General features: G+C 47.7%; 1 protein-coding gene across 1 annotated transcript in view; it reads right to left on the minus strand.

The window, feature by feature from the left end:
- TRAPPC3 (trafficking protein particle complex subunit 3) overlaps positions 1 to 10026 on the minus strand; it is a 48504-nt gene extending 38478 nt beyond the window's left edge. The window contains exon 1 of the mRNA XM_073615605.1: positions 9748 to 10026. Within this exon, the coding sequence (XP_073471706.1) occupies positions 9748 to 9789 (42 nt within the window). The 5' untranslated portion in view covers positions 9790 to 10026. The remainder of the gene's footprint in view (positions 1 to 9747) is intronic.
- Positions 10027 to 11521: the final 1495 nt, after the last annotated feature.

The following is an 11521-nucleotide window of genomic DNA, read 5'->3' on the forward strand; positions in this document are numbered from 1 at the left end:
TGGCTCCTCCTCCCACAGGAAACACCTCATCAATTAAGTCTTTAAATTGGAATCCTCCACGTTGCCTCATCAGTTGTTTGTAGAGAACTCCGGCCCCAGCTGCAACACATAAGCGACAGTTATATCATAGTATTACAGCATTAGCATAAAAAAAGGGCGGGTTACTGCTGTCCTGAAAGCCTATTGGAAAACAAGTTACCGGTAAGTCTAACTTGCAATTTTCCAAAACGTCTTTCAGGACAGCACCCGAGAGGATAATCGAGACTTACTCCATTTAGGGTGGGACAACAGCCTGTAAGACTTTCCTTCCAAAAGCCTGGTCCTCAGCCGTCATGAGATCTAAGCTATAATGACGGGCAAAGGTTGTCAGACTTGTCCAAGTAGCTGCCTTACAGATTTGTTCGGGGGTGGCGCCAGCTTTTTCTGCCCAACTCACCGCCGAAGCTCTTGTAGAATGAGCCCGGACATTTAATGGACTCTTGACCTGTAAGGGAATAGGCTTCTGAGATAGCCATTCTCAACCATCTGGCAATGGTTCCTCTAGAAGCTTGTCTTCCTTTTTTATTACCGGAAAATAAAACAAACAGAGCATCTGAACATCTAAAGTCTTTAGTGTTTTCCAAGTAACTCAAGACTGCTCTTTTAACATCCAGGGTATGGAATTCTTCTTCCTTCTTATCCGATGGATTAGAACAAAAGGTAGGAAGTATTATTTCCTGAGTTTGATTCTGGATCGAAGCGACCTTCGGCAAAAAATTAGGATCCGTCTTCAGAACAATTCGGTCTGAAAAAATGGAAAAGAAAGGCTCCCTGATTGATAAGGCTTGCAGCTCACTAACTCTTCGAGCTGTTGTAACAGTCACTAAAAACACTGTTTTCAAAGTAATCAATTTCAGGGAGGCTAAATTAATGGGTTCAAAAGGTTCCTTGGTCAGGGCCTGTAGAACAACCGATAAGTCCCATGCTGGACAGCTTTTGATTACCACTGGTCTAGACCGGGTAAGAGCTTTGAAGAATCTTATTACTAAAGGTTCTGATGAAATGGATTTTTCCAGGAATACCCCCAGCGCAGCAACTTGAACTTTGAGGGTGCTGACCGCTAAGCCCTTGTCCGCCCCTTCTTGCAGAAACTCAAGCACAGAAGAAATTTGTTTCGGAGATCTGTCAGATGCTGTGCACCAGGAGTTGAAGATTTTCCAGACTTTGGAATAGATTGCTCTTGTAACCTTCTTTCTACTGGATAGGAGGGTAGCTACCAACCTATCCGAGAAACTTTTCCTCTTCAAGAGCTGCTCCTCAGTAGCCAGGCCGTGAGCTTTAGTTTTGCTACTTCCTGGTAAAACAGAGGACCTTGTAACAGAAGGTCTTTTCTTAACGGAAGGTGCCAGTAAGGTTCTTGTTGCATCTGAAGAAGGGATGAAAACCAAGGCCTTTTTGGCCAGAAAGGAGTGATGAGGATCACTGTTGTCTCCTCCTTCCTGATTTTTGCTATGACCCGAGGGATAAGCTGAAACGGGGGGAATGCGTAACAGAGGTGAAACTTCCAATCTTGAGCCAGAGCATCCACTCCCAGTGATGCCTCGTTCCTGTTCAGGGAGAAGAAGCAAGACATTTGCGAGTTTTCCTGGGTGGCAAGAGATCCACTCTTGGGCGCCCCCATTTCTGCACTATTAACTGGAAGACTTCTGGATTCAATTGCCACTCTGCCTCTAAAATCTGGTTCCTGCTTAGGAAGTCCGCTACTCTGTTTAGGGTCCCTTTTAAATGGACCGCGGATAAGGATAGAGTATGGAGCTCTGCCCAACTCAGAATGCCTTTTGCCAAGCTCTGCAGAACTTTGCTTCTGGTTCCCCCCTGTCTGTTTATGTAAGCCACCGCCGTGGCGTTGTCTGACAGGATCTGAGTATGTTGCCCCTGGACTTCTTTCGTAAAGGTCAGTAAGGCCATTTCTATAGCTTTTAGTTCCCTCCAATTTGAGGACCTCAGCGCATCTCTTGTGTCCCACAAGCCCTGAGCCCACCGGCCGCTCATATGAGCCCCCCAACCCCAGGAACTGGCATCTGTTGTCAACCTCACCTGAGTTGGGAAGGACCATAACAGCCCCTCTGAGTACCTTGTCTGGTTCTTCCACCACCACAGACTTCTTTTTACTGAAGTAGGGATCCTCACTAATGAATCTAGTAAATCCTGCTGGTGATTCCAGGTTTTTAACAGGAAACTTTGCAGAGGTCTGAAATGGAGCTTTGCCCACTGGATGGCCGGAATGGAAGAGGTCAGGGTTCCCAATGCTGACATAACCTTCCTGATGGACAGAACTTGATTGGACTGTAGCAATGACACCACTTGTACCAATTTTTCCTGTTTTTCCTCTGGAAGAAAAATTTTTTGTTCTAAAGAGTTGATACGGAAACCCAGGAACAACACTTCCTGTGAGGGAATCAGATTTGATTTTTAAAGGTTTAAAATCCACCCCATGGATTCTAGATGAACCCGGGCTCTGAGCAAGTTCTCTTGAAGACCTTCTCTGGTCTGGGCAAAAAACAGCAGGTCATCCAGATAAGGAATAACTGAGATCCCCTCTAGACGCAGAGGCGCCAGAGCTTAGGCCATTATTTTCGTGAAGACCCTTGGGGATGATGACAGACCAAACGGGAGTGCTCTGAATTGCAGATGTACCATCTTCTTCCCTTCTTTCAGTGCTAACCTCAGATATTTCTGCGACCTGGCGGCAATAGGAATGTGGAGGTAGGCATCTTGTAAATCTATTGATGCCATATAGCACCCTTGATACAGGAGGTTTCTTACTGAAAATATTGAATCCATCCGAAACCTTCTGTATTCTACCGATTTGTTCCGCATTTTGAGATTCAGGATAAGACGGAACTTTCCTGAAGGTTTCTGAACCAGAAAGACATGTGAGTAGAACCCCTGGAAGAACTCCCCCGCTGAGACCGGAACAATGACTCTCTGATTTTTCAGTTCCTGAATTAGGGACTTCATAGCGAGAGCCTTGACTGCGTCCCTTGGGACGTTTTGTCACCAGGAATCTTCTTGGAGGTTCTTCCGTAAATTCTATCACATACCCCTGGGAGAGCATCTTTACAACGAATTGATTCGAGGAAATGGCTCTCCACTGAGGAAGAAACTCCTGGAGTCTTCCCCCGACCTTGACGGAGTCATTGTGGTTTTGCGGAGGCCGCAGGAGGATTGAAGAGCACTCCACCCCTACCTTTGGGCTTCTGAGAAGACCATGACTTCCTCTTGCCCTGCGTTTTTCCTTCCTGCTGACTCTTTTGGGGCCGAAAGAAACGCTTACGGGTTTGCACCTGTTTCTTCTTAACCGGAAACGACTTTTTCTTATCTGCCGTGCGGTCAAGAATGGACTCTAGCTCTGAACCGAATAGCAGATCACCTGCAAACGGAATACCACACAATCTATTTTTAGATGCAGCATCCCCTGGCCACGTCTTCAGCCATAAGGCCCTTCTGGCAGAATTTGTTAAAGCTGCTGACCTTGCTGACATGCGGATAGATTCCGCAGATGCATCCGCAATATATGATATTGCTGCCGACAGGGTTGAAAAAGAGTCTAGAATCTCCTGTTTTGAGGAATCTGCTATGACATGGGCTTTCAACTGGTTAACCCAGTGATCTAAGTTCCTTGCAACACAGGTTGTTGCCATTGCTGGTTTCAGATTGTGCATTACTGACTGCCAGGTTCTTTTAAGAAGCAGGTCCATCCTTTTGTCCATGGGCTCCTTCAGAGTGCCCATATCCTCAAAGGCGAGGTCCGTAGACTTAGAGACCTGAGAAAAGGCCGAGTCCAATTTTGGAACCTTATTCCATATAGAATCTGGATTTTCTTCAAATGGAAATCTTTTCTTGTGAGCCCGGGAAAAGAAAGGCTTTTTCTCAGGTTCCAGCCACTCTTTTTAAATCATATCAGTGATAACCGAATGGACCGGAAAAGAACGGCCTTTTGAATCTCCTAAACCAGCATACATGCGGTCATGCAGGGAGAGTTCCTTCTTTTCCTCTTCTATCCCCAAAGAGGCATGGATTACTTTCAGGAGTCCTCCCACCTCTTCTAGTGACAATTTATATTTAGAAGCGGTATCTGATTCATTTTCCTCCTCCTCAGAATCTGTATCATCTGGAGCGAGGGAAACGGACCCTTGAGAAGCGTCCTGGGATATCGGACCCCCAAAAATTATTTGAGAACCACTCTGGGGTTCTGAAGATGGCTGCGGAACCAGAGGATCCCTAGAGGGACCTGGCTCCTCTCTTAGGTTTGACCTAAAAGCTTGAAAGGTGGCCCGGAGCTCATCCTTTACTGTTGACACTAAGTCGCCACAAACGGATGGAGTCTCCTCTCTGACCAATTTTGTAATGCACTCTGCACAAAGCGTTTTGGTCCAAGCATCGCTTAATTTTTCTTTGCAGACAGGGCACCTTTTCTTAACTGGTTGGGCAGAACCTTTGGCCTGGACAAACAGAAAAGAGACATAGAACCACGCTTAAAAGGCTGTAATACAGCGCAAATAATACACCCAGGTGCACTAAGGAAGAAACATCTCGTTTTCCATGTGCCCAGCAAGCCACCACCACCTAATCCCCTGTTGTAGGGCAGATATACTAAATCTAGCCACTGCAACATACCTTATGAAGAGGGGGTAAGATCCTGTGCTGACATGCGGATAGGTGGGGGAGGGTGGGTGGTGGGGAAGGGGGGGAAAAGGGTGAGTAACCCCCCCACAGGAGAAAACGGCCCAGGGTAATAGAGGACACAGTCCCTTACCTTAGCCTTGCTGGCGCCTTGGCTTGCCCCCTTATCCGCTGCATCGCTATCCATAGCTTTCTGCGGCGCGTGGTGAAACGACCGGTTCCAGATTCGAAAACGCCGCTGCACTGACCTGGAACCGGAAATAAAGGCGCCAGGTGACCCTGCCCTCTCCCACTGCGCTTTGCGCCCGGAAATGACGCACGTGCCGACCCGGAAGTGCTGCCTCCTCCCTTACAGGACGTGGCTGAAGCGCTCTTCTGCCACCAGCAACATGGCGGCCGCCACTGCTCATCCCTCATGTAGAAGGGAACATAGGACGGCCGCCCGTCAGGCTAAAAATTTTGGAGGCAGCACCCCCGGACGTACAGGCTCTCCCCGAGCACGGAAGAGGGAGAGGGAGCCCACGGGACCGTCCATGTAAGAGGCAAGTGGGAGGCTCACTCTCCTAGCCTAAAAAAAGACTTAACAGGTGAGAACCTGTGTCTTCCAGGATAAACCTGAGAGATCATGGCTCCCACCAGAGGTGTTCCTCCAGCTGGAGGAAACACAAAAAACTGATGAGGCAACGTGGAGGATTCCAATTTAAAGACTTAATTGATGAGGTGTTTCCTGTGGGAGGAGGAGCCATGATCTCTCGGGTGCTGTCCTGAAAGCCGTTTTGGAAAATTATTTTTTTTACCTTACCGTAGTTGTAAATCCTTACATATAACTGGTGAAATGACTAGCCTCAGGAAAAACACAGATGAAACAAATCCTCCTACATAAATTGTACCCGTTTATCTGCAGTCCTCTTTTCTCTACATCCAGTCAAAGTGCATAATTTATATAGCTTGTCTGAGCTGTCAGGGGAAAAAAAAAAAAAGCGCAGATAGCTGAAATTATGCTATGCAGAGCTCAGAGAGAGCTCTGAGAGCTGACTGGAGGGAAGGGACACACCGCCCTTCACACAGCACACAGGAACAGAGTTGGGGCTGTTATTCAGCTGGTGGTCCCTCCCCGTCACCATTTTTCTCTTATGCTGGCCATACACAATAAGAAAAATCGGCCAAACCCATTTTTAAAAAAAAAACAGATTCGGCCATGAGAGCAAAATGATTGTGCCATCATGTAATGACTGAACATAAATGAATCAATTTTTTGTTCGTTTTTTTACATTTACATAGTTCAAACGGTTCGCACGGGAAAACACATTAACCTTTCAATTTATCATTCGTTCAGCAGAAATATTCCAGACTTGTCATTCGTTTTTTCGGCTCAAAAAGATCCCAACAGTTATCAATTTTGTGCCCATTAACTGGCCGAAAAACGAACGAACTGGCTAAATGACTGAATTTCGGCCGATTTTTCGTATAGGGTATGGCCAGCATTAGTGTCGGGAAAACTTGTAAGAAGAGACTCATGCTGATAGAGAGAAATGACACTTAGTGAGACAAGTACACAACCAGTTTAATGCATTAAGGTAAATAACCTTTTGGCTGTAGAACCACTCTAAAGAAAAGCTACAAGCTCCCCCCTCAAAAAAAAAAAAAAAACAAAAACAAAAAAAAAAAAAACGTAAAAGTCAGCAGCTACAAATACTTTAGCTGCTGACTTTTATTATTAGGGCACATACCTGTCCAGGAATCCAGCAGTGTCCTCACCAGTTTCCTGCTGCGTTGTGAATGGGCCAGCTATGGGGGAAAGAGGGGGAAAGCGGGTGGGGGGTCTACACTGAGCTGGAAGTGGGAGCGAGTTCCTGTCAAAACAAAGTACCAGCTCCCCCCCTCCCCAAATGAGCCAATTGTGGCAGTGGGGGGGTGGGGGGCAGAGCTTCACCTTTTGAATGGAGAGCCACTTTAAAACCCGTAGTGTTCAGCAGATATTACCCCCGCAAATATAACCCATTTAAAGTGGTTCTAAAAGGCACAAGGTTTTTGTTATCTTAATGCATTCTATGTGCAGCAGCCCCCCTCAAATACTTACCTGAGCCCCAGCTTGATCCAGCGATGTTGCACGAGAGCCTCGGCTGCCTGGGACTCTCCATCCTGATTAGCTGAGACACAGCAGGTGTCTCCATTGGCTCATTGACTTTGACAGCAGCGGGAGCCAATGAGGGGAGAGGGGACGGCTCCATGTCTGAATAGACACAAAGAGCATTGGCTTGGCTCCGATGTCCCCATAACAAGCTGCTTGCAATAGGGGCACTCGGCAGGAGGGAGCACCAGTGAGGGACCAGAGAAGTGGAGGATCTGGGCTGCCCTGTGCAAAACCACTGCACAGAGCAGGCAAGTATAACATGTTTGCTATTTTTAAACAAAAAAAAAAAACAAGACTTTAAATGCAAAGGGGTTCCAATACATGAGGTTGTGGCACGGTGGTGTGGGTGACAAAACCCCTCCATAGCTCCTGTCACGCATCTTCTGAAAAGTGATCCACCGCAGATCACTCTTGAGAATGTAAACTAGCCCTTAATGCCGATCTGTATATGTTGTTACAAAGCCAGTCATACATCTGATGCCCAGATGACTTGGGCCCCACCCAGCCCTATGTCACTTTTAAATGTCCATCCCCCTAGTGTTTCTGCGGAAATAGTAAGAGATAGCCTGGCCACCGCATGGATAGTTTTCCATGATTAAGCCCCGGGGGAGGGGCAAAACATGCTGGAGTTGTGGTCTGGATGAATCAAGCCAATGCTGCTTTTACCTGCTATCCACTCAGGTCAGGTGAGGTGTCTGGCGGCCAGGCTATCTCTTCCTATTTCTGCAGTTTGCTTTAGCTCTGGACGGACCTTTCCTCAGCCTGCACCCTCACTAGTCAGCGGCATCCAACCAACTCATCAGACCTTGTCAGCCTGAGTGGGGACCCCTTAATTTATCATGGACCCCTAACGTCTGTCTGTATCTATCTACATATACACACACATACATTCTTATAATTAAAAGGAAAGAACAGATGTACCACATCTACTGACAATACCCCAAAGACAACCGAAAGATAGTGAGGAGGAGTCCTATTCCTGAATAGCCAGTGTGCTATGAGCCCCAGGAGCAGATTGTGCTGTACTATGAGTCCTATGTTTGGGCCCAGTCAGTATAAGAATAGGCAGTGCTAGGAGCTCCATGTATGGGCCCAGGCAGTGCTAGGAGCTCCATGTATGGGCCCAGGCAGTGCTAGGAGCTCCATGTATGGGCCCAGGCAGTGCTAGGAGCTCCATGTATGGGCCCAGGCAGTGCTAGGAGCTCCATGTATGGGCCCAGTCGGTATAAGAACAGGCAGTGCTAGGAGCTCCATGTATGGGCCCAGGCAGTGCTAGGAGCTCCATGTATGGGCCCAGGCAGTGCTAGGAGCTCCATGTATGGGCCCAGTCGGTATAAGAACAGGCAGTGCTAGGAGCTCCATGTATGGGCCCAGTCGGTATAAGAACAGGCAGTGCTAGGAGCTCCATGTATGGGCCCAGTCGGTATAAGAACAGGCAGTGCTAGGAGCTCCATGTATGGGCCCAGTCAGTATAAGAACAGGCAGTGCTAGGAGCTCCATGTATGGGCCCAGGCAGTATAAGAACAGGCAGTGCTAGGAGCTCCATGTATGGGCCCAGGCAGTGCTAGGAGCTCCATGTATGGGCCCAGTCGGTATAAGAACAGGCAGTGCTAGGAGCTCCATGTATGGGCCCAGGCAGTGCTAGGAGCTCCATGTATGGGCCCAGGCAGTGCTAGGAGCTCCATGTATGGGCCCAGGCAGTGCTAGGAGCTCCATGTATGGGCCCAGGCAGTGCTAGGAGCTCCATGTATGGGCCCAGGCAGTGCTAGGAGCTCCATGTATGGGCCCAGGCAGTGCTAGGAGCTCCATGTATGGGCCCAGTCGGTATAAGAACAGGCAGTGCTAGGAGCTCCATGTATGGGCCCAGGCAGTGCTAGGAGCTCCATGTATGGGCCCAGGCAGTGCTAGGAGCTCCATGTATGGGCCCAGTCGGTATAAGAACAGGCAGTGCTAGGAGCTCCATGTATGGGCCCAGTCGGTATAAGAACAGGCAGTGCTAGGAGCTCCATGTATGGGCCCAGTCGGTATAAGAACAGGCAGTGCTAGGAGCTCCATGTATGGGCCCAGTCAGTATAAGAACAGGCAGTGCTAGGAGCTCCATGTATGGGCCCAGGCAGTATAAGAACAGGCAGTGCTAGGAGCTCCATGTATGGGCCCAGGCAGTGCTAGGAGCTCCATGTATGGGCCCAGTCGGTATAAGAACAGGCAGTGCTAGGAGCTCCATGTATGGGCCCAGGCAGTGCTAGGAGCTCCATGTATGGGCCCAGGCAGTGCTAGGAGCTCCATGTATGGGCCCAGGCAGTGCTAGGAGCTCCATGTATGGGCCCAGGCAGTGCTAGGAGCTCCATGTATGGGCCCAGGCAGTGCTAGGAGCTCCATGTATGGGCCCAGTCGGTATAAGAACAGGCAGTGCTAGGAGCTCCATGTATGGGCCCAGTCGGTATAAGAACAGGCAGTGCTAGGAGCTCCATGTATGGGCCCAGTCGGTATAAGAACAGGCAGTGCTAGGAGCTCCATGTATGGGCCCAGTCGGTATAAGAACAGGCAGTGCTAGGAGCTCCATGTATGGGCCCAGTCGGTATAAGAACAGGCAGTGCTAGGAGCTCCATGTATGGGCCCAGGCAGTGCTAGGAGCTCCATGTATGGGCCCAGGCAGTGCTAGGAGCTCCATGTATGGGCCCAGGCAGTGCTAGGAGCTCCATGTATGGGCCCAGGCAGTGCTAGGAGCTCCATGTATGGGCCCAGGCAGTGCTAGGAGCTCCATGTATGGGCCCAGGCAGTGCTAGGAGCTCCATGTATGGGCCCAGGCAGTGCTAGGAGCTCCATGTATGGGCCCAGGCAGTGCTAGGAGCTCCATGTATGGGCCCAGTCGGTATATGAACAGGCAGTGCTAGGAGCTCCATATATGGGCCCAGTCAGTATAAGAACAGCATACCCAGCCCCCTCACCATCTTCTTGCTCTCCGTTCCTCTGTTAGCTTGCCGAGACATGGCTTACGACTCTAACCGACGCCACAATCAGGAGAAACTCGACTTCTCTTTCACACACGGCTCAGGAAACCTTTGCAGGCAGTTTTCTCTCACTGACAGAGCCGACTTCCACACTGCGCATGCGTGAAATACCGACAGGGCTTCTGGGAAATGTGGTCTTATACTTCGTGAATGCCAGTGGCCGAATACCGATAGTGAACTACAACGGTGCTTCTGCGAACTTCCTGGTAGGAAACGAGGTGTCAGGGTTCACTTGCTCCCAGCAAGTAGGCTTCCCCTGTGACCGGAAGTTGCGAGGACATGAACTATCGCTGTGCAGCACGGGGACGGGGCACCAGAGGGCGCGCCGCTATCTGATATAGGAGACTCCTTCTAGTCAGTATTGTGGAGTAGTTTCCATGAGGACTGCTACTTCTCCATGGTGGATTACTGTTTACGAACTTAGACGGAGCATACAAGCCTTGTATGATATGCTGATATTATATAGTCATATGCTCAGGTCAGGCTTTATTTCCTAAAGCCATAGTCCACCTTTTACATACCTCCCCACTTTTTAAGATGGGAATGAGAGACACCTATCAGCAAAAGTATGCAGGCATAGGACACACCCCCTGCCACGCCCCCTTAAAGGAGAATTGTAGAAAAAACAAGATTGGTTAAACCCACAAGTGCTTTTTTTTACCAATACTATTCCTTTATATTGGCTTTTGGAATTTACAAATGCAGCAATTTAGAAATCAGATGAAAGGTTTAGTGCTGGAAAACACTTTTTGATAAAAAATGCATTTTATATACATCTATATAGATCAGACCAAAATGAGGGACAAATGAGAAGGAAAGAGGGACAGAGGGACATTGCTCCAAATCAGGGACAGTCCCTCGAGATCAGGGACAGTTGGAAGCTATGCTTTTGCAGAAATGGAATAAATGAACCTACATTAATAAAAAAACCTGTGAATTTCTTAACCACTTGACCTTCAGAAGGTTTTACCGCCTTCGTGACCAGGCTATATTTTGCTATTCAGCACCGCGCTACTTTAAATGGCAATTGCGCAGTTATGCAAACACTGTACCCAAATTAAATTTATATAATTTTCTTCTCACAGGTAGAGCTTTCTTTTGGTGGTATTTGATCAGCACTGTTTTTTTTATTTTTTGCTATATACAGGCATACCCCACTTTTAACCGCATCAGCCCCGGAAGGTTTTACCCCCTTCCTGACCAGAGCACTTTTTACAATTTGGCCCTGTGTTGTTTTAACTGACAATTGTGCGGTCGTTTGACGCTGTACCCAAACAAAATTTGCGTCCTTTTTTTCCCCCACAAATAGAGCTTTCTTTTGGTGGTATTTTATCACCTCTGAGGTTTTTATTTTTTGCGCTATAAACAAAAAAAGAGCGAAAGAAAAAAACTTTTTTACTTTTTGATATAATAAATATCCCCCAAATTAAAAAAAAATCTTCATCAGTTTAGGCCAATATATATTCTTCTACATATTTTTGGTTAAAAAAATAGCAATAAGTGTATATTGATTGGTTTGTGCAAAAGTTATAGCGTCTGCAAACTATGGGAAAGATTTATGGCATTTTTATTATTATTTTTTTTTACTAGTAATGGTGGTAATCTGTGGTTTTTATTGGTACTGCGACATTGTGACGGACAGATCAGAGACTTTTGAACGCAAAAACAGGACAAGGGTCTAAATCCCATGAATGTCCCGGGAAAATTGGGA

The sequence above is a fragment of the Aquarana catesbeiana genome, linkage group LG02 (genome assembly GCF_042186555.1).
Source record: "Aquarana catesbeiana isolate 2022-GZ linkage group LG02, ASM4218655v1, whole genome shotgun sequence".
Taxonomy (NCBI): Eukaryota; Metazoa; Chordata; class Amphibia; order Anura; family Ranidae; genus Aquarana; species Aquarana catesbeiana.